This window comes from Trematomus bernacchii, unplaced genomic scaffold, assembly GCF_902827165.1.
Source record: "Trematomus bernacchii unplaced genomic scaffold, fTreBer1.1, whole genome shotgun sequence".
Taxonomy (NCBI): domain Eukaryota; kingdom Metazoa; phylum Chordata; class Actinopteri; order Perciformes; family Nototheniidae; genus Trematomus; species Trematomus bernacchii.
This window is the reverse complement of record NW_022987313.1, coordinates 8950683-8973901: the sequence shown is the minus strand read 5'-3', so window position 1 is coordinate 8973901 and position 23219 is coordinate 8950683. Positions and strand designations below refer to the sequence as shown.

The 23219-nt window shown below is 40.0% G+C and overlaps 5 protein-coding genes across 6 annotated transcripts; 1 reads left to right on the top strand and 4 right to left on the bottom strand.

Annotated features, from left to right (window-relative positions):
• Nucleotides 1-143: 143 nt before the first annotated feature.
• jdp2a (Jun dimerization protein 2a) lies at nt 144-5114 on the bottom strand. The gene is made up of 4 exons (XM_034116891.1): nt 4926-5114; nt 2693-2910; nt 1444-1548; nt 144-1359 (listed from the first exon to the last, which is right to left on the bottom strand). Exons 1-4 carry the CDS (start codon nt 5011-5013, stop codon nt 1174-1176), a joined length of 597 nt encoding a protein of 198 aa, XP_033972782.1. The 5' UTR covers nt 5014-5114; the 3' UTR covers nt 144-1173.
• A 272-nt stretch (nt 5115-5386) lies between these two features.
• On the bottom strand, nt 5387-11002 carry fosaa (v-fos FBJ murine osteosarcoma viral oncogene homolog Aa). Its single transcript, XM_034116765.1, has 4 exons — nt 8077-11002; nt 7267-7491; nt 6839-6946; nt 5387-6749 (listed from the first exon to the last, which is right to left on the bottom strand). The coding sequence occupies exons 1-4, from the start codon at nt 8188-8190 to the stop codon at nt 6090-6092; spliced, it is 1107 nt and encodes a 368-aa protein (XP_033972656.1). The 5' UTR covers nt 8191-11002; the 3' UTR covers nt 5387-6089.
• Nucleotides 10652-17383, bottom strand: mlh3 (mutL homolog 3 (E. coli)). Of its 2 annotated transcripts, XM_034116322.1 has the most exons (12): nt 14549-17383; nt 14334-14435; nt 14133-14212; nt 13572-13676; nt 13379-13463; nt 13232-13300; nt 13008-13116; nt 11709-11868; nt 11602-11625; nt 11416-11494; nt 11167-11318; nt 10652-11071 (listed from the first exon to the last, which is right to left on the bottom strand). In XM_034116322.1, the coding sequence occupies exons 1-12, from the start codon at nt 17109-17111 to the stop codon at nt 11000-11002; spliced, it is 3600 nt and encodes a 1199-aa protein (XP_033972213.1). In that variant the 5' UTR covers nt 17112-17383; the 3' UTR covers nt 10652-10999. The 2 variants fall into 2 exon arrangements, with proteins under 2 accessions (XP_033972213.1, XP_033972282.1); XM_034116391.1 differs by lacking the exon at nt 14334-14435.
• An 832-nt stretch (nt 17384-18215) lies between these two features.
• acyp1 (acylphosphatase 1, erythrocyte (common) type) lies at nt 18216-19580 on the bottom strand. The gene is made up of 3 exons (XM_034115841.1): nt 19465-19580; nt 19165-19252; nt 18216-18610 (listed from the first exon to the last, which is right to left on the bottom strand). Exons 2-3 carry the CDS (start codon nt 19243-19245, stop codon nt 18395-18397), a joined length of 297 nt encoding a protein of 98 aa, XP_033971732.1. The 5' UTR covers nt 19246-19252; nt 19465-19580; the 3' UTR covers nt 18216-18394.
• A 980-nt stretch (nt 19581-20560) lies between these two features.
• Nucleotides 20561-21788, top strand: LOC117477327 (zinc finger C2HC domain-containing protein 1C-like). The gene is made up of 3 exons (XM_034124011.1): nt 20561-20607; nt 20797-21499; nt 21684-21788. The coding sequence occupies exons 1-3, from the start codon at nt 20561-20563 to the stop codon at nt 21786-21788; spliced, it is 855 nt and encodes a 284-aa protein (XP_033979902.1).
• The last annotated feature ends 1431 nt before the right edge of the window (nt 21789-23219 follow it).

Sequence of the window (23219 nt, the reverse complement as noted above, 5' to 3'; positions counted from 1 at the left end):
AAATCATTCAAATATGTAGATTAAGAACGCAAATCCTCCACATTTTAATGCTACTGGCCAACCGATGGTGTTGTTTGGTCAAGAAAAGGATACCCAAAATATAAGACATGATTGACATGTTTTCAAATTTTGCAGGACTCAAAATATTCCAGTAATAAACAAACTAAACATTTATTTATTATGGAAATGCAAAATTGTATTTTGTAATAGCTTATATGCTTATATAACATCATATACAAAAGTATAAAATTGGTTGTAACAATATGGTAACATACAATAAAGTACAATGTAAACAGTCCATATATATAATATATGCATACATGACGCCTGCGCCAGGACATAGGAAAAAGAAAAGGATCATCCGCCATGCACCAAATGTATGAAAGTACAGAAGTTGTCATGAATTGTGAAAGTTATTATGCAGAAAAAAAGGCTTCTGAATGTGTTTGGGTGTGATTACATGCTTTAGAAAAATAAAGACTTATTTTTTTTAACTGAGGGGGCAAACAACAACTTAGTTTAAGCCTACCTTGTTGCCCTCTTAGTTGCATTTCACTTAAGGTCCTATGATTCCCAGAATGCATTGTAACTAAAGCAAAGCAAACTTTGGGGCCTATAGATCAAGCTGTTGTGCAACTCCTCATTACAAAGAAAAGGTAACCATGTGTCACCTAATGACTTAAGCATTGTATTACTGACTCACATGGACAGGTAATTGAAATGCTGTTAAAAAAAACTGTTGGATCTTGCATCTAAACATAAGGCTGTTGAATCAAATGTAGAATTTTTTAAATAGCAAATAAAAGTAGTTAATTTATAAACCACCAGATGAATTGCTAAAATTAGAGTTGCTCTACAAGTGAAGTGATGGCTGAAGTAAAGAAGAGATATAGTAAAAATCCATCAAAAAGATAAGGTAATGTGTTGGGTATTTTCATTTTGTTTAACTTTATACTGATAGTGGCTGGAACTCAGATGACCACAACAAGAAATAAATGGGAAAGCAAGAGAGAAAAACAAAATGAAGTTTGATTTAACTGCCAAAACAGTGTTCATTTCGTGGCGTACTGCTCTGTGAGACAGGGTGGGAGGCCATGGCTGGATCTCCAAAAGCTAAGTGCTGCTAGTTGGCTGCTTCTCGTCAACTGTAAACTGTACAAAGTTGTCACATCTTCACTTGTCCTCCAGCTGCTGCAGCAGAGGGTTGGCCTCACTCTCCGGGGATTTGACACTGTCTGTCCTGACGATGCACGTGGGGCGGTGCCGGTTGAGCATGAGGATCAGCTGCTGTCGCTCCAGCTTCAGCTCCTCAATCTGGGCTTTAAGATCAGAGTTTAACATCTCTAGTCGGTCCGATTCCTGTGAGAGGACGAGATGAAAAGATGTTAATAAAGCGGGGAAACATGAGGAAAATGTAGAAAATGTTGTTTTGGCAGCTCTCACCTGTTGTAGATAATCCGTTCTCTCCTTCTTTTTGTTTCGACATCGTGCTGCAGCCACTTTGTTCTTCTCCCGCCTTCGTTTCCTCCTGTCAACCTCTTCATCTCTCTGAATAACAGTGCAGGTAAAAAGGTTTGATGTTAAGTATGGATGGACCTGGGACACATCGTCAATGCTTGTGTACAAAATGATAAAAAACAATATCGTCTCACCTACTTTGTTTTGTCATTTGACTCTATCCCTTCTTCATGTTCTTTATGAATGAGAACAAAGATTGTAAAGCTTAAAAATAGAAATACTCCTACGTTTTCTATTTTCTTCTAGCTTTGCATGGATGTAGAGCTGTCACAGTATGTTAAACGGTTTAACATGACTGTAAAGAAGTAGAAATATGTAATAACTATTATAGTTAGTGTATAGCTTTTACAAAAAAATAACTCAATCTAAGTTTAGTCTTATTTTTTATTTGAATCTTTAAACGCTAATGACAATGTTTTTATATTACGGTTTGAAATTGATACTTGTACTTCGACATGGTGGGAAAACTCCAGAAGTGTATTTGACAACATTATCATGTCTCACTATGTCCACTAGGTGGAGCTGTTGATTAAGCTATGACACAATGCTTTATTTGAAATGGTGCTTTCACTTCAGGCAAAATTGTTTGTGACATATTAGCAGAGGTGGGAAAAGTACTCAGATCTTGTACATAACTGAAAGTAGAAGTACCGAGTGTAGGAATACTCTGTTGCAAGTAAAAGTCCTGGATTCAAAATGTGAATCCAGTAAAAGTACAAAAGTATTGGCATCAATATATACTTAAAGTACCAAAAGTAAAAGTACTCATTATGCAGATTATTCAGAATAATATATATTATATGTTTTGATTATAAATATTGATGCATTAAAGTGTTATCAAAGCTGGTAAAGGTGCAGCTAGTCTTAATGGAGTAGCAACAATTTGAAGTACAAGTCCCTTAAAACTGTACTTACAGTAAGTAAAGTACTTGAGTAAATCTACTTAGTGACTTTACACCACTGCATATTAGGCACATTTTACACTTGGTTACGTTAGAATCATTGTGATGCATTTGATATTACTGTATTTGATTTGTTACATCTGTTTTTGTCACTGTGGCTAAATCTCCCAAATGTTCAAAAGTCAGTTAAAAAAAAAGTCTTCAAAAAGGAGTGAGAACTCAAAAATGTAATTTTTATATTTACATGATCAGCTTCTCAATGTTTCCTTTACCTCTGTTTTGATAACCATGGGCCTCTTCCCCAGACTGTCCAGGAAGTGCAGAGGGGACAGCATTGTACCGTACTCCTGGAAGTCACCAAATTTGAGCCTGTCAGTCAGTGTGGTGGCTGAGATCCCAGCCAGGGGGCCCAGGCTGGGCAGGGAGCCTGCTGTCACAGAGGGATCTGGGATCTGTCCTGGCATCGCGTCAGACTCGGTCGGGACCACAGCTAGGAGGCAGAGAGGAAAAATGGAAGACATATTCAGACAGAAACCAAACCAGATCAATGAAAAACAAATACAATTCTGTCTGCTCTGCTTGTTATGGTAAACTGGGGCATACTGTATGGTATGCGGGTAGAAAAAGTAATTTTACAATAACAAATTAGCAGCAAATAAACATGTAAGTGTCACTACAGTCTGTAACATGGCTTCAATGAGGCATTTGCCTGAGGTGCACTGCTTCTATATAGCAGTCAGACCTTGTTACTGTACATTACTGTGATGAATTGCTGGTCTGTTACTGTATAGGAACCGGATGCTGAGGCTGCTCTCATTAGGCTATTTTATTCTTTTTTATTCTTTTTTATGAGTGAATATACAACCATTTACAGAAATCTTGGCAAGAATTTACCTCATGTACTCCCAGCGGCCAAAAGAGGGATGAACAACAGTGTATAAAGCAGACTCATACAAATTCCCCTTTATTCCAAGGAGAGCTTAGGCTAGCCTTCGCCAAGAAATCCACGTTAGCCGCGTTTTCCTCTATAGGAGACTTAAATTCAAGGGAGCAAAATGTGGCTGCCAAAGTTCTGCATAATGTGGTGAAGTATAAACCCAAATTTAGCTTGTTTAGTTTAGCCACATAACAAATTAAAGATGACACTGTTTACTTTAAATGTTTGCACAGAAAACATTTTGACTATGTTAGGGCTATCACTGGCAAATGTCTCGTTTGAAAAGGCTGACCATGAACATTTAAATATATCCAAAGACAATGAGAGAGGTGTGAGAGTAACGCCAACAAGAGACTCAGGAAATTAGCTCAGCAAATTTCCAAGGCACATGATGCAGCCAAAAACGACTATCTGAGGTCAATTACTCCCGGACCTGTAGACGACACTACACGAATAAACAGGCAACATCTGGTATAAATATCACTACAGAAACAGCCTGTGTAGACAAATCTATGGGAATTACAATTGCATCTTTTGGCTTACTCTTGTAAGCCAAAAGATGCATCTACTAAATAGTTATGCAGAGAACATGAGAATCCTACATGGGAATTACTTTCAGTTTTCACACTTCCCTAAACTACAGGTCAAAAAGTAGAACTCTGCAGGCCATGCTTATGGCACATGAACATGAGTCTTAAAAATAGTGCATGATAAAAAAGGAGGTCATTTGTGGTTACAGGCATTTGAAAAATGTTGGAAATATTAATGAAGACAAGACAAATTAACACATTTTTCCAACAAAGAACTCCCAAGCATAGATCACTGGCTGGCAATTTGAGTATAATAATCCACAGTGCAGCTATAATTTAGAACCATTGTATTAAACATTCTCTATGGTAATATATTGCCCATGAAGATCCAAGAAGCCAATACTGATACAACTGTATCAATGTTATGTTTTTGCTCCTATGTACTTTTACATGAGACAGCCCCAGGCTTGTTAAGTGATATGAGGTTTAGCTATTTTCAGAATATGTGCAGTCACTATGTTCAGTCGCCCTCAGTGTGTTGCAGGCAGCGTGCATACTGAAGCCATTGGTCAAGTTGAAAGCGGAAGTTTTTCTTCAGTGCGGCATTTATCTTACGTAACTTAGTCTTCCCATCACAGAGCTGCAGTGATAAAAACCCAACAGCTTTTCTTTCACACCGGATTTCGCCCCAGATTAAAACACATTTTAAGAATCAATGCAAAACCCCAATGTAAAGGAAAGACATCACTAAATAAGGACATTTTGTTCCAAATTGTGCACACCGTGGTTCTATGTAAGAGAGGAGCATGCACACAAAAGAAACATATCTTTCGGTAGCATGCTCAACAAGACGTCAGGTCTACTTTAAACACCGAAAACACTGCAGAAAAACACCGTTTAACTACTGTAACAACACAACAGAGCCCTTCGCTGCCTGTTCACAAACTGCTCGTGATGACCTATGCGTCGCGCGCCAATGAGCCTGTTAGTATGTAGAAAACATTCAGCTCCCGTTTTTTGAAACTTTTGAATACCGACCTGACTTTGATCCCAGGTGCAACAAATGTCCTCTCTTCTGGTCAGCCGATGGTCGAGAGTAGATTTTAAAAAGTGGAAATCGTTGCATCAGCCCGGTTTTAAACGTGATCCCAATCTGGGAGGATTTGGGAATGCGGAAATTAGGCTATGCCAGCCAAACGTAAGCAGGGATGTAAAAAAGTACATAGTGGGGGCAGAAGTGGGGAAGTCGCACCGCTCCTCCCATAAAGAAACACTGAGGCTGCAACCACAGAATAGGGCCTGGGCTGAACATACAGTCAACACAAAAACACATGCAAAATGGATCATACCAAAATACAAAAGCTAAATATTTGTTATAAGTTATAGTTAGACTGGAGGTTTACTTTTCTTACGTTTTTACCACAACTCTTCCTTGCATATTCATTGCACACTATGCGTTTTGTTTTAGAGTTTAATAATTGTGATTTTTTTGGATTTGTTATTTTAGCATTCAACAGCTTGATTAAGTCATGGATTGTTTAGGGACAGATTGCAAACACCAGCAGCCAATACCACTCTGAATATAGATTTATTGTAATTATTCAGCAGCATAGATAAGCAATCAATGCTCATTCTTACTTAAATTTAACCAAAAAGTCTGAAAGGTAAAAAAATAAATCATAAATTACATCTTGATAAGATATATAGTATAGCACTGGATGTTTTCATGGAAAACTTTCAATGAGGTCAAACCACAGTGGATGATGTTGAGGTATGCAGGTACTTAACATGGATGAATATGTTAATACAACATTTACAGCAATCAATACACTGTTCACACCAAAACACAAAACCATACTGATACATTAAATTCCACATTACATCTTGGATCTAGTAACAGATCAGATATATATACGCTTTTAAAATATTTGGAATTTCTCAGCATGCGTTTTTTAAAATCAAAACTGACTTCAGTCCCTGCTTTAAAAGTAAAAGCCATGCTTTTCGCTACATCACTCTGTTGGTTATGCATCTGGAAAAAAGCTTACATGTTTGCTTAGTCGAACACAAGACATTTCATGAATGTATTCCTCGAAGTATTACAGCACACTGTGGCATATGTTGTTCATATTATTTTAAAGTCAGGAACCTGCAAACAGAAGAAAGAACAGAGAGATCACACAGATCACTTCCCTCTGTGCATTATAAGGCGAGGAGGGTAGGGGAGTTGAGGAGATCCACAGAATCAGCCTTGCCTCCTCCGCCTCTATGACTGCCTAGCCCCTCTGTGAGAGAGTCCAGCTCGGGACAAGCGAATGTGAACACAGACAGGTAGCTGCTGCAGGTGGGGGTGGAGGTCACAATGGGGGTGCTGAGAGGCTCCAGGTCGCTGGAAACAGACTTGTACAGAGTCTCCCAGTCCGAGACCCCGAGAGAACTGCTCAGATCGATGTCTGGCACCGATCGAGCCGTCTCCATGGGGGTTCTCTCCTCGAAACTGGGTAACATGTTCTCCAGGAGCCCCTCTTTAATGTCCAGAGAGGGCTCGAGATCGCAGATGTTGATTTCACACAGCAAAATGTTGGAGTTTCCAGAGATGGCTGTGGACGGATCACTGGGGATGTCCATGTCCTGGAGCGAAGGAGCTTCCTGGGTGCCATCTTCTGGAAGTCTGTCCTCATCTGGAATGGCCGATAGTTCTGGGGACTCTGCTGGCTCCTGGAAAATACACTCCAACTCCTCTGACATCTGGCACATTGGTTTGTGTGTGGCGAGGATAAACTCAAGACGTTCTTTCTCTTTGAGGAGGTTGGCTATCTCCGTCTCCAGGGTTGCTCTTTCCTCCTCCAGCTCGTCTGTCTCCTTCAGATAGATCGACATAAGGAATCATCCACATTGAAAAAACACACATACACACATACACAGCTGAGTCAACATCATTGTTTACTTACAATTTGCAGCGTATCTGTGAGTTCCCTCCGTCTGTTGCGACACTTTGCTGCAGCCATTTTATTCCTCTCCCTCCTTATCTTTTTTTTCTCTTCCTCCTCTGGAGTCAGCTGAGATGAGAGAGAAATAATTCAGTTATTACCTTGAAGAATCCAGCCATATCATCCTCTAATCCGCTACATCCGTTGCCAATTGGCCCTCTAAAGAATGGCAAAAGCATGTTTCGCTGCAATGCGTCTAAAAATAGACCATTGTTGCAGACTTGCTGTGACCTGAATATAAATTGACTGCCTAAGGAAGGCACACAGACAGCACACGGCACAAGAGGATCATGCACAATAGCACTGAGGCACACAAGGAATTCAGATTGGCATATGTAAATTTACACAATTCTGTCCAATGGCTGATGGACATCCTCTGAGCTACCTACCTGCTCCGTTTTCCCCTTTCTGGCACCATTTTTTCCCTTATTCCCACCCTCTTTGGGTGTTGCCTGGTGAGAGCTTTGTGCTTCATTGGCTTGCTGCCTCCCAGTCGGGGAGACAGATGTAATGATCGTAGGCTGGACCATCCACTGGAAATCAGGGGTAGAGGATATTGCAGTGACTGTTGGAACAAATGGAGTGTCTTCAACAATCATGTCTTGGTAGAGATCCTGAAAAAGGGAAAAATATGTTTTTAATAAATCTATTCCTATGCTGTAAGTGTTATACTTATATCTTATTGTGATGACAGTCATCAATGACATCTACAATAATATGATCAGTCTGAATAGAGGGGAGCCTGCATAGTTTATATCTATTTGACACATAGCCAACCAGAAATAGCCTTCTTCAGATCAATATTTGACTTTATCATTGTTTCTGACGTCAACACTGACGCAGAGATGCTGTGGAGTCTCCTGAATGGATTTATTTTTCTCAATGAACCGCTGCATCAACACGCTCGCATTTGGTCCCAGGACGTCGGAATCATAACAACCCGAACAACGGCGCTATTTTCACATCTCCGTCAGCATTAATCCCTTGCACAAATATACATCAAATGTAAAAAAATATATATAAAAAATATATATGTAGCGCAGCCAGTTAATATAAAATCGTATCAATCAGTCCCCCTCCCCCACCGCGTATATAAAAATCATTCAGTGTGTGATCACATTTAAAATGTTTAATCTGATTGTAAAGTGTGCGCGTGCCGGGCTGCGTGTTGAACGTATGATCAACAAAGCCATTCATACCTTTGCACTGCTCTCTGAGCAGGAGGAGGCTGGAGAGCTCGCCTCTTCGGGCGTCTTCTGGAAGAGCGTCCCGACAGGAGACTCTGTCCGGCAGGTGGGGGAGGCTGAATCCATGGCAGGTTGTTATGATACACCACGAGGAAAAAAAAACACAAGTCCGGATCAATGACAGATATGACTCTGGCCTTCCGGCTGGGCAGAGCGGCGCGAGTCTTTTCTCCAGGTATATACCTGGTATCTGGACGACTAGAATGCAAGCCCCTCCTTTTATGCTCTGCTAGAATTTTATGAATGAACCAAGACTGTACCATCGTGCTGAGGGGGAGGGTGGTCACACTGACAGCCACGCAGGTCTATATTTCGGGGTAAAATAACGTTGTTTAAAAACATTATTCTTTTATATATTTACTCCATGTATGCTAAGTTTCAATTATTCCTCAGATTCAGAAATAACCTCGTCAAAACACGAAAGCCAAATATCTGTTTCCACTCCCATTCACAAATATCGGCCGCTTATGAATGCAATGTGGGGTGAGAAACGTGAGTCTATTTATAAATTGGCATAGCCCTTGTTACCATTTTTCAGGCTGATGAAAACTTAATGTCCTGGTGCATTCATTTAATCAAAAGTGAAAGATACTAAAGCATTTAATAAAAAGTCAAACAGCATCCACTGATTTCGTTTTATCTTGTAAAACATAGTTTCATTTCAAGGTCGACGCGAAGCATTTTCACGATCATTACAAACATATTGAATGTCGACTATCATTTGTACTACTTTTTTTAGTCTGTTAATTTTTCTCATTTAACAGACTAACTACATTTCCTTTCTCTATTTCATTTTCAACAACATACCAAACGTATTTTAGACGGAGCTCTGGATAAACTTAGTACTTCGGGGCTGGCTTTCCAAAGATCAGAGTCATAATGAAATGATGCTCAACTGTTTACTTGGGGAGGAGGTGGTGAAGAGGAGAGGTTGGACATGTGGGGGCGGAGAAGTCACGTGGCATGACCCGGAACTCAAGGGAGGGAGGGAGGGAGGGAGGGGGGGGCTGAATTTGACAGCAGCAGCAGCAGCAGCATCATCGTTCACTCTCATCACAATAAAGCAGCATGTCTAGACTTTGCGTTATCCTGCTGACACCTGTCCTTTTGCACCGAGTGTTTTCTATCACATTCTAACTGCCGACCAATTTTAGGAAATGTCTACAAGAAGATATCCAAAAAGATGTGCTGGTCTCAGGCGAATATACGAAGTCAGCGAACTTCCTAAAACTATTACTAATTTGAAGGTATGTGAACATGTCACACCAGGTGTAACATATGGCAAACTTTGACTGTTTTTGTCTTGTTTTTTATTTTATTAAACAACTTTAAAAGTATATCAAAAATACAAGTTTAAAAATACAACTACATTTTCCTCAGATCACCGATTATTATGGTGACACGTTGTACAGCAAGGAGAATGCCACAAAGGGGACATTTTCATTCATAAGAGAAAATCATGACCACTTTGAGGTTTGCTTCGATAGCACATCTTCAATGGGTGAGTGAGGTGTTGTAAAAATATATGATTTAAAATAGTATGAAAGAAATACAGAAAGTTGTCCACTAATTAGAGCGGGAGAGGGAATATTCCAACTCAAATGGACAAATGCTTTATAAGTTATTTGTGATCCACAATGGAAGCCAATAATGCTTGATTGGGGTGACTCAAGTGATGCAAAATCCAAATTATTTTCTGACAAATAACACAATATGCCATTAATGCTTGACTTTAGGTAGTTGAACGGTTTCAGACCAACTGGTCAAACTGAACATAAAGCATGGCGTGGGAGTGAAGACTGAGGAAGAGGTGAGAGACCATGTTAATACTTTAATGTCAGATATCATGACACTACTGATACATACATGTAAAATGTTGTAACCTCAAACATATAACCATTGTAACCTCTCTGTTAGATTAAACCAGTGGAGAAACTGACCCCCGCTAAAATATCTTGAGCACCTCTCTCAGTCCATCGCAGATGACTTTGAGTACTTGAAGAAACGAGGGAAAGAAATGCGACAAACAAACAGTAAGTTAAGAGAGCAATATGTTTAGTGTATAGGTAAGTTCCCAACGCTCTCTGTGGGTTTAAGTTTCCTGCTTTGGCTACTTCAATGTGTGCTTTGCCTTGAACAGCAGATGGAAATTACCCTCGGTTTGGGGTGAAGCTCGAGGGTTTGAAACTGGGTTGCAGCAGTTTTATTCTCTGTGTGATTAATTGTTTGTTTTGTCTCAAGCTATCCATTTGACTGAAGATTTGCCAAATTTGACTTTATTTAACTGCGTTTTTCTTTCTCAAACAGAGTCCACCCATACACGATTGCTGCTCTTCAACATTATCTCCATCTTCGGTTTTCTTGCTATGGCCCTGTGGCAGATTTTCTATTTTTCAAGACCAGGAAGTTGATTGAGTGAATATTATTTCTGGAGCGCAACCTGAGGAATGCTGGAGGAATTCTGTTTTGGGAACATTTACAAAGTCGCTACAATGTGCCTTTTTCTGTGTATCTGATAATGCAACACTATTTATCAATGTTTATTCTTGGCGTCATTTAAAAAAAATATATCTCTGCTTTTATACATTTTCTGAATATTGTTTTTCGTGCTCCCCATGGTATATAAATCAAACTGGTGTTCAAACTATGTACTTACGAAGCTAACTGTAGCTCATTTTCGACAGAATGTTATGTATAAATAGCAAAGTCTTCCTATGAGTTTACAGATGAAAAAACAAAAAAACAAAACAAACAAACAGTTAACAGCTGCAGTGCTTTGGGGGGAAATTGAGCCATTTAATAAAGGTAATTTCTATGAGTTATGATTCATTTTGTTGACAGTAAACAACACATTTCAAATAAAATACACACCCACTTATCTATTTCCATAAAGTTGCCATGCTTTATACATTCTTCTCAGCTTTTGGAGGTTGGGTTTCTGTAATTCCTGCAGGAGACAAGAATGCTGCGTCACCACCAGATAGCTGTGTTGTAAATACCTTTGAAAGTACATTTAGTAGTAAGTTAAGTCCATTTTAGTACCTGTTCATCTTTGTCCAAATGGAGGGTGTCCACTAAGGGAGCAATGGATGGACGGCCGTGGGCACACTGGAAGGGCAGCTGGCAGGAGGACAAGGAGGCCACCAGACTGTGGCATTCATCTCTACTCAGGCTGTCATTGAATTTGATGGCACCTGTTAAATACAAATATATAGACACGTTTTCAGTGTGTACATTTATGGAATCATCAAGTAATAAAAAGAAGGAGGGAGAGAAGTAATTTGACTTTACCATGGCATGCTAGGGAGGCTAGCACCTTCAGCACAGTGAGAGGCAGAGTTCCTCTCACTCTACCGGTGGAGCGGAGTAACTGAGACGAAGACAAATAAACAATACAATTGACCATTTACCGAGTAGCACAAGATGGTTTCTCCCCACAAAAAGGTCTAGGGGGTGTAAAGAACTTTCCAAGCTTACCTCAATTTGCTCTCGTAGATACTCCTGTCGAGTGATGACAGAAAAAGAGGTTAACATAAGGGGATGGAAACATAAAACAATAGATAAGAGGTTTTCATTATTCTTACCTCAACAATAGTCTTGATAACAGATGGTCTCCCCCGCCTGAGCTCATTACTCTCCTTTTCCATGAAGCAAAGTGGTACCTTCCCAACAAACACTTGTGGCTCCGCTGCCTGTGAGAACTTCACTTCCAGGCCCAGACTCCGCAAATGTCCCTGACATGATCTGAAGAGCAAAGGTTCACCAACATAAGCAATACAAAAAAAACTGCGATAAAACCATGCCAATGTAATAATGTCCATGTTATGAAATAAACAGGTTTGGAACAAAAGAAGTGTCAAGTTTGTCTGTACATCTCAGAATTCAGCTTATTTTACTACTTAAAGTGGACCTATCATGCTATATTTGAATAATATAGTGTAGGACCATACCTATATAAGGCCTATTTATACTTTTTTTTTCTTCAAAATACCAAACAGATCATGCATTTTAGCCATGCCTCATTTCGCTCAATTTGAAAAATGTTAGCTCTGTTTTTGCAAGGGTTGATTCTGTGAGAACAGCACCATCTAGAGGCCTGGCATATGTACTACAGCGTCTCCAGGGCTTTCGAACGGCAATGCCGTGGTTGTCTCCTCCTGATTGGTGGAGTTGACCCAATAGCCGTAGCGCCACTGTCCTGACGTCAGGACAGTGTTCAAATCTGGATCAGTTTTTATCAGATCCGTTGCAGCCCCTTTTTTAGAGATTTGGGTATGGAGGAAAATAGAGAGGGTTGTGTTTTCTGACACTTGGTGAGTTCCCTGGAACACCGGGGACACATATTCATGTATAAAAGACGTACAAAAGTGCATTTTGCATGACAGGTCCCCTTTAAAGAGAAAGCGTTTAAGAGCAAGAAAAGCTTGGTGGTGCAAAACAAAAAATAACAGCCCACAGCAATATTGAAAGTGTGTTTAAAATGTTTAAAGCTTAGCCAATGGCAAGAGTGTAGATTATTCTGTAAATTGAAGAATGACAATTGCCTTCTGAAGTGAATTTCACTAACATTAGAGGTCATTGTGTGAGACTCATGTCTGTTAAATGTTGTAATGTATGTATTTTCCTGTAACAAAATACATTTTAAAATGGTTATACTCTTATTACGTGACATTGTCCTATGTTTTCTAATACACCCGAGGCCTGACGACCCCCCGCATCAATAAGGCTACTGAGTGTTCAGTTCGTGTTGGGTAACATGTCCCTAGACACACTTACTCAAAATATTTATATTCTCAAATTGGGTAGTATCTGCCTTTAGGTAAGTGTACTGGTTTAACAGGAGTTTTCCTTTGCTCGTGTACTGTACAAATAGTAAAACACACCTGAGCAGCCTGAGCTCTTCTTCTGTTACAGTGATCTCGAGAGGAGGCAGAATAGTTGATGAACACAGACGTTTCTGCCCCGGTGCATCTGGGTCCTCCTCATATGAATCTATGACAGGACATACAGTTAAGACTGTGGTATCACGATGGAGTTGCAACAACAGCATTGCTAATTTGACATTTCTTCTCTGTGTTAAAACTGTGTATGGACGTTTTTGTTTTACCTGCAACTAGATTTTCAAGTCGAACTCTCTCGTGTGCAGCGTGTTGATCCACCAGCACCAAAAGGTTTCCTGGGGATGAATAAAAAGTGCATGCTGATGCTGATAAAAAAAAAAAAAACAACAAAACTGTGAATCTCCTATCCTTACCTTCAGTTTCAGTCATGGCTGCAGGCTCCTCGTCTCTCGTATTGATAAGACATGCAAGAAACTTCTTATCCACTTGATGAATAACCTATGAGGTAAATATATAACAATTACTTCATATATCAACGAAAGTTAAATGGCATTATAAAGAGCACTTTGTCAGAACATTCAAAAGGGAACAAAGAGAGAAACATGCCTTCATTGAGTGAATCATGGCCTTAGAGAAGCGGTAAGGAAACAGGATGTTGTGGATCTTCACAGCCAGCCCCACGGCTTGTCCGCTCGTAACGTCCACACCAACCTGTCGGCACGGGAGAGATCAGAATGCATCGTTAAAAACTGCATCAAAATTACATTGAGATTTAAAATTGATCAAAACATTTAAATTCACAAGGAAAAAAAAGGCATAGCAGCTTTTCTTTTTGCCATGTAAATGTATTTAAACCACAGCTGGAAACCCTTTAATTCAATTAATTGGCTCACAAAAATATCACTTTATGTTTTTCTCATTTCCTCAATCTTATTCTGGTCTCCATTTTTATTTTCACTTCTATATCATATATTGCACCTATGTTTTAATTTAGTCTATTTGCCCTTGTTTAAAGTTGTTGCTTTTTTTTATGCAACATCCCTTGCATGAAAAGTGCTCTATAAATGAATTGTATTATTCACAGTATTATAATAATATATTAATAAAATTAAAAAACAGATACAAGAAAAGTTTTGCAAAACTCTTAAACACACAAGCTTTGTTTACCGTAGGAGGACGAACGAACACAGGATTTTTCCATTTTGAGTACAACGACGTCAGTGAGTTGGAGCTCTCGACATTGGCATCTGTTAAGACAGACAACATAATACTTGATCACAAAAAGCAGACATTCATTTGATATATTGTGTGAGTTTTAGGCTCCCTATATCCCTCCCTATGTCTACAGTCTGTCTGTCTCTTATGTACCTCTGTCATCAAGGCCTGAACTAATCACTCTCTCTGTCCTGGATTTAGGTAGGAAGGGCAACACTAGATCCATCTGAAAAGGGTAACATCTGTACTCCATCCCTACAGTTTAAGGAACAGTGAAGTGGTATTCTTGGTTAATGTTAAATGCTACTTCAAGTCACTATAATGTCAAAATCACATTGCTTAAAAGCACAGAAAAAAGACTGACTCACCCATTTTATTGACGACACTAACGGCCATGTTGGTGACATCAGATGTACAGCGCACTGTTGTTTCTTCAGGAGGCAGGTCATCATATCGGCTGAGCCCGGTCACTTTGTTGACGTACACCGTCTTTCCCACAGATGTTTCGTAGTGATGGAGCCAGTCACCTGAGGCCTCTTCCCCCTCAGCCGGCAGAGGATTTGTACTGCAAACTGGGACCGCCTCAGGATTCAGAGCGGTGTTACAGTGATGCTCGTTGTTATTGCCGTCTTGGGGGTCATCGTTACCAGTACTGAGACACTTCTTGTCCTGTGGTAATACTTTTGAATTGTCTGCCCTCTGGTGTTTCAATTGGAAGAGTTTAGTTGCCAAAGATGTTTTGCCTCTATTCTGCACTGAGGCTGGTTTTAACTTGGTGAATGCGGAGAGTGTAAGGGGGCTGTTCGTTTTCTCTTTTTCTTTTTCCACCCCACCATGTTGCTGATCTTTCTGGCAAAGCAAATTGTTCTGGGAATGCATAACAAATCCGTCTGACTGAGAAAATCTATTTTTATTCTCCTGAAAGGGTAATTTCAGTTCATCAGATTTACCATACACTCTTCTGAATCTTTCAAGCGATCCAGACTCCTTGCATAAAGACAACTTTTGAGATGTTGAAATCCTGGGAATCTTTGAGGGAATGATATGAGTGAAGTCTTGTTTCTGACAAGTTCTGTCCTGCCTTGTTTCCAGTAAGATTCTGCGTTTTAATGCAACACATCTCTCTTCACATATCTGCCCAGATTTTTGCTGAAATACTGACTTGTTCATTTGTGACATGTCCTGAGTCAGCAGATTCTCATGAATATATGGATCGGACAGACTGATCTTTCCGTTACTTACTAAAGTGTGATGATGTCCTCCTGTACCTGGGCAGTCAGGTAATATTTGCTCAATATAGTTCATGTCGGGCTGAATTTGTTGAGTGAAGCAGTCTAGTAAAGTCTCATTGCCGTTTGAGTCTTTATTGTTAATCAACATGTCATTTTCTTTTGAGAGTTCCAGCTTTTCACCCTCTAGCTGTACGACTGAACTTGACTTACAAAAAATGTCAGAGCCTTCACCAGCTTCACTGGACTCCTCTTCTACATTATTCTTAATATCAGATGTAGGGTTAAGTCTAGCTAGATCACATGATGGCTCACATCTAACATCTTTATTTATGCTCTCTTCACTTTCCAACTCCTTTGCCGTTATCTTTTCCTTCCTTTGTTGTTCAGTCTCTTCTTTGCCCTCCATCTGACCAGACTCCCTGCTAACATCTTCCTCACATACACAGTCATCTTGGCGCTTTCGATGAACAGAATCAGATGCCAGTTTCATTCCAATACTGCAATCTAGTGTGGAAGCACTGCTTGTTGCTTGGCCAACATTGCCAGTGTTATGCCCCTCTTCAACTGTAATGTGAGTGCCAAACAATTCAGTAGGTGCTTTGTCGAAGTCATCTTGAGAAAGCACGGCCACCAAGTTCTCCCTTCTCAGGAAAGCTTTCACTGCTTCTTCTATGCACAGCAAAACGCCATCCCAATCTTTGAACTCTATTAGAGTTTTAGCAGGCTCAAGGCATATGTCATACTCGGAGTAAGAGCATTTAATATTGATGACGTACACTCCATGGGGGTCTTGGCTCCGTTTGGTCTTTGGACTTCTCACGGCTGACTGCATATCTGGACTGTCATTTTTTTGGTTTGAATTGCTCAGTCTGCGTAGGAGAAAATTAAGGAGCTTGTGTATCCGTGTTTTGAGGAGCAGCCTCTCGTTTACATACAGGAACTGTAAACTGTTGTTGTAGTGGCCCTCTCTGCCAATATAACCAATCACTTCAAACTGTCCGTGTGTGTAGCTGATTTCTCCAAGTTTCTGTGCTCTCCCAAGGCTGTGTATCTGAACAAACCTGTGGTAGGTGTTTCTAGCTTTAGGAAGCTGCACCATCATGGCCCCTGTGCAGTCATTCTTCAGGGTGAAAGACACTGAGGGGTGCATCAGAGAAATAGCCTCCACCCTGTGTCTGATCCTCTCACCCTCCAGAACAGCATCCATCCTCTTCCTCCGCACAGGCATGTTGTGGAGGAAGTTACAAACGACAACAGTTGTCCCTGCAGCGGGTCGAGCAGTCTCTCCTTCAAACACGTCCATGCTTTTGCCATCTTTGAAGATTTTGACATGAGTTTTCACTGTTGCTCTGGTCCGGGAAGAGATTTCAACAAGTGTGGAGAGAGAAACTATACTTGCAAGGGCTTCTCCTCTGAAACCATACCACTTGAGGCTGTCCAGGTCTTCAACAGAGCTGCATTTGCTTGTGCAATATCGATTTCCCAGGGAATCCATATCCTCGGAGTTTATCCCAGCGCCATTGTCAATCACCTGAACTTTAAACGCCTCCATGTCCATCCTGACTCCCACACAGGTAGCTTCGGCATCAATGCTGTTCAGGATGAGCTCCTCCACGCACTGCTGAAGTGAGGGCAGAGCGACACCGGAGCGAAGTTTCCCCTGAACCTCTTTAGGCAAACACTTTATCATTGTGTTCATTAAATTAAGTTATCTTACCCTATCAACTACACAGCAACAAAGTAGTCAAGCGGCTAAAAACTGTCCGTTGGCAGCTAACGTTTAGCTTAGCGCTGGCTGACGTAAGTGCCATGAGTTTCAACGACATTCTGACCACAACACATTAAAAACAAATAGCTAAAAACTAAAACATTAAGCTACAACATCGAAATCCATGCTAAAAAGCTGCTGCTGTTTACAGTCAACGTGTATAACCCATAACCAAGAGATGACCGAAGCGCCAGTCGAAGCTAACAGCGCCATCTTCTGGTGTGGACGACCTGCAGCTTCCGCCTTCTGTTTCCTTGGTGACCAGCTTTTATTATACCGCCACCTACTGTACGGAGTGTGCTATGTTATGTGTTCACTGACAGACTGTTATGTAGTTTTATAGCACTCAAAGTTGTATTGAATTTTATAAAAAAGATTACCGACACCAAAAGATATGAAACAAACAAATGTTGCTATACGAAAGTCAAATATTTGGTAATAATAAAGTTATCAGTGTCAGTAGCCTACATGGCAACAATTCCAGATGTACTTCACAAAACCGTCTTCTTCATTTTAATGAATCACTCAATATCCCAAGTATTGCCTATTTAAGGTGTAATCTTCATGCAGTTTCTTTCCTACATGACTTATTTCAGGTGTGTGAATATGTGTACAGATTTTGTATGCCTTGACTCATCCCTTTATTGGCACATTTAGTTTGTTTGTGTCACATATTTCATCAGGAGTATTTTTGTATTATTGTTATACAAATTGAGGATGAACTAATTGTACATCTTTGGCTATTCTGTTAGTGTTTTTCCACAGCTATATCCATAGCTCAGTTCTTTCTAGGGGAAGAAATTAGGATTCTGATAGGCATTGTCATTTTACATGCAAACGTGAAACAGGCCGATAAAGACGGCGGTGACAGATTTTAAGGTCATACAATTGACTGCTTTCCCAGCAGGGTTTCTGCTCGACTCTGATTTGCCTCAAACAGATTTACAGTGTAGCCTATTAACAGAATGTAAAATAAAGTGGTCTCCTAATCAAAAATTCCCTTGCGGTTCACACAAAAACATCCAAACAATGGGCAGGAGTTTGAAGGAATTTTCCATTTATTCAATGTAATTCCGTATATTTTATAAGTTAAGGAGACATAACATGGACACATTTTTTTAATAGATTACATGAACCACATTATAACTAATACAAAAAAGACTAAATAAAACATCTGTCAAAGTTATTGTTACAGTCTGAATCTGTAGGTTTTCTTATTCTACTATGTTAAAAGATGAATGTTCTAGTCGATCGACTGTCTTCTCGTTGTTGAACTCTGCCTTGGTTATGTGTGACTTGGGGCTCCCCGTGGATTTCAGCCATTCTTTCATTTCCTTCACCTTGCTGCATGGGCCTTGTAGCTGGCCCTGAACAGTTCCTGCGCTTGTGTTTTGGACCCATCCTACCAGACCAAGCTTCTTCCCTTCTGCCTGGAAAATGAAACACAGGGGATTAGAAAATAGCATGTGTAGGCTACAGATGGAGAATATGGCTGTAATAAGAATATTAGTAAGATCAATTGTCCAGGATTGGTCTTGAGTAATGTAGAGTTTTATATCTGAAAGTATTATGTAAAAAAAAAGAAAGAAAGACTGTACATTTCCATCTTAGAAAATTATTTTTTTTATTTAAAAGAAACATATTGTGGTCATTTTAGTTTCATATCCTACTTGTTTTTTGGGTTTCTAGTAGATGGTGTGTTACGTTCCCTACTGGGCTAGGGGAACTTTCATGCTTTAATGTACAGAAAATGAATACTGAAGGTCCACATAATAGCTTTTCAGAAGATTTCTATCATGATTTCTACTTTGAAAATAAACTGGGTTAACTCTATCAACAATACCTTGAGATGAGGTTAAAAGCTCCAGAAAGAGCAAGTTAATGAAACTTAAATTAACGTTGTCTTATTTGAATTGAAAGCAGATTATTCACATGTAGTTTAACTCTACTATTATACATAAACATATATCTCTGTCAAACTCACTTGAGTGTATTTCCGAAAAAATACACCTTGCACTCTGCCAAAAATTTCATAATCCACTGAAATGAGGCCTTCGTTAAACATAGTGGACCTAAAAAAGGAGAAAGAAACAGAAAGCTACTTAGGTGCTGTGTTGTGTATGTTAGGCACCCATCATGCATCACAGGGGCTAGGTTTTAGCTGCGACAAGCTATGCTAACATAATGTATGTATGTTCAAACGATGTGCCTCCTGAACAATTAAAACGTTAAGCTTTTGTCCTTTATTATTACAAGAGGGCTCACTGGCTGTCATGTAATTCACCTGAATATTGTTAGGATGCCGTGATACACCAGCCGGCTCCGAAAGATCTCGACTTTAACATGCGGGGCTCTGCTTCCGGAAGTGATGTTTAGTGGACCAATCAGAAAACAGCCGAGACATTTGGTTTCTAGGCAACGAATGTTAACGTTTGGTAGAGAAATCGCAACAGATATTACGGATTATTTGTCGTGAGCTAAACTCAGCTTCACTTCACGACATACAAAATACCAGTAAGTGTTTAAAATACTAGACAGGTTTTTGGGGTAAATGTGTCAACCACAGATGGAAACTTAAGTAGATCAACGCTTGTTTCTTTTTTGCTGACCTCTAGAATTTGGTAAACAAATGTTATTCAAGAAAAACAAAAACTGGCAAATTATTAACATTGTTTTGCTTGTTTATTCTTATATTGCGAAGGTTGTCTTAGTATTGCTCATTATTCCTGGTATGGAGTGAAAACAAATGTAGAACTGTCCACTCAGAACCACTTTCTTGCTTGTTTTAGAGGTTGTAAAACTAACAGTCGACAAAAATATCTCCAATCAATGTCCACTTTTACAACATATTCTGGAGGTTTTGACTGTATCACACGGTGTTCTTCAACAAACATCATCTGCTGATTTCCTCATAGCAGACACTCACCTGTGCTCTTACTTTATATGAACAGTGACACTTTTTTCTTTTAACTTCATTCCCTTTTTTTTCTTTTTCCTAGAAATTATACTGAATAAAACAGGTGTGGACGGCTTAGGTTTCTCAAGATCTATATGATAAAAATAATACCTCAAAGACATCCAATAAAGTCATGGAAGAACAAAGAAAAGGCAGCGTCTATCAAGCACAACATGGTGTAGCTGGTAAGAGAAAAGATGAAGTTGACCAGCCGTTTCCAAACAAACCTGTTAGCCACAGAAGACCTCTCAACCCAGGGAAACAAGACTCACTTGATCTGGAGGATTTTGAAAAAATAATTCTGACAGAACAACCAAGAGGCCCTTTGTTTCCCCCAAAATACCATTCAAATGGCATCGGAACAACCACTGGATCACGGCAAACAAGGAAAGACTCGCACATAGAGACCAGTGGAGAACTGAAAATGGCCAGAGCAATTCATGAAAAAGAGCTAATGCTGCAGGAGAAGCTGTGGAGCGTTGAGGAAAAAGTAAGACAGAAATACCAGAGATACGCTGCTGCACATGAGGACCCAAAGAGTAGGGAACAGAGGAACAACAGGGGACAAGCAGAGAGGGGAAAAGTTCAGACAAAAGGTGGGCTGTTTGAGCAGCAGAGGAGAGAACCAGAGGAAAGAGAAATGATGTTGCAAGATAGAAGACAGGAGGATGTTAAACAACTCAGGAGGATGCAAGATCAGAGAAACGATGACAGAATAAGTATAAAACATGAAGAAGAAAGGGCCAGATGGGAAAAAGAAGTTGCACAGTCACAAAGAAAAAGTCATAAAGGAACTCAACAGACCACAGTTCATGAGCAAGAAGTGAGTGGAGAGTTTCTCAAGTCAACTAGGGGAAATGTGAAGGAGCATACCGGAAGCAAAAGAGGGGAGGAAAAAGGTGAAGCCATTTGGGGAAAGACTGGTGTCAGGTCTCAGGATGGAACAGTAAAAACAAAAGAAAGAGCAGATAAAGATTGGTCAAGAGAAAGGAAATATAAGGAACTGTATCTCTCTGAAGATGAACGAGATATGCCTCAAAGTAGTCAACAAATAACTTCTCATAAGGCTGCAACAGGAAACAGCAGAGGTGCAGAAAGAAAAGTGCTTCCACCAGTTTCTCATCCCTCTCATTCCAGCAGAGAGCAAGGGGAGCTCAGACAGGAAGATAGCACAGACACCAGCCTCCAACAAGTCCCTTGCAGTGTCTGCAACAGAATGTTTACAGGTGAAAGATTACAGAAGCATCTCGAAATCTGTACTAAGCTGAAACAATCGAAGCGTACAGTCTTCAACATCTACGTACACAGGACTAAGGGATCCGCCATAGAGGAGTACTGGAAAACCCACACAAAGAGTCCAGAGGTAGGCCAGTTTAATTAACAGGACCACACTACAAAACACACATTGAGAGTTTAGGGTTTAAAAGGCATGTGCATTTACATATATACATACAGTCTAATGGAGAGGTGCTATTGGTTGCATTATTGGAAATGTAAATTGATTATTTAAGTAAGCATTTACTATTTTTGATGTCTTTTTATTTCAGGTTTTGAAGAAAAAAACCATTCGGCATCTCCACAAGACAAACATAAGTAATCTGGAGGAAAGTCGACTCCCAACTGGAACTTCCAAACCAAAATGGGCAAAGTGAGCCGAGACTTTAAAGAAGAAATCTGCAGGGGCCTCATTTATAACGCCTTGCGTAGGATTGACGTATAGGTTGCTTACGTAGTACAAAGCACAAAAATAGGTATTAGCCTCGTCTCAATACCCCTCCTCGACTCCTCCTTTCCCTCACTCGCGTCCCTTCCTTGCGTCTTAGCTCCGCCTCCGTAAGATGCGAGCGAGAGACACGAGGAGGAGACACGAGGACAGAGGAGTCCTCAGGTATTAATAGAGTGGCGAAGTCCCTCCCCTTCCGGTTGAGCCCCATGGGACCTTATTTCGGAAAAGTTATGCATTGAAGTCAATGGAGAGAGAAAGATTATCTTTCGATCCCGTTTGAATTGTGCCACGAATTACACATATGATGTTTGTCAATTTAAAAGATAATTTTGCAAGTAAAAAAAAAAAAAATGTGCCGTAAAACTGTGAAGTAACACATTTGTTTGTGTGAAACGCTAAATGAACTACATCTCTGGTCAACCACACACGTCACCAAGATGGCCGTCACTACTGTCTTGTCAACAAACGATTGACTATCACCACAATGAAACACGTCCTGAAGAATGTCATGCAAAGCTGCCTGCCTGCCTTCCTTTGATTCTCTCTGAACTGCCTGGTCGTTTTAATGTTTAATGTCAACCATTTGTGCAGATAGCATGAAGTAGAAAAGATCGCCGATGCTAACGTTAGCGTTAGCATTTCTCCCCCGGAATTAAATGGTGTATTATAGAATGATCACACCGGTGACAGTACTATTCAAAGGGTTCACGAAATATGACTACTACTCTTACTGTTTAACATTTTGGGTTACTTAATGTTACTTCATGTTAAGGCTAATAAAAATGACAAGGCTGTAATGCTAACTAACGTGCTAGCTACTAGCTAGGTAGCTAACTTGATCAAGCCACTCCTGGTCGTTTCATCAGACGGGAAGCAAAAGAACGAGCAAGACCCATTGCTGGTATAATAACAACCTGGTACTAAGCACACAGGCATCTTGTTAAAGTTATCTTATCTTAGCCAGCGCCATATAGATAGATTATATCTATATTGCGCTGATCTTAGGTATCTGAATGGTGGAGGTAAACAATTGTGACATCACTTACGCGACTCTGGGATTTGTAGTCTTTCTAGTTACGTATTTTTCATAGTCTTATATTTCAACAGTTTTACGACAAACTGTGACTTTTTTGACATGGAAATGATTTTTTAAGTTTGACAAACATCATATGTGTAATTCATGGCACAATTCAAACGGGATCGAAAGATAAGTTTTCTCTCTCCATTGACTTCAATACATTATTTTTCCGAAATAAGGTCCCATACCCCGGAAGTAAGTGGGAGGGACTTCGCCACTCTATTGGGACGTCTTCGTTCACTCAAACGTCACTCTTAAACGACGTCTGTTAATGATGAC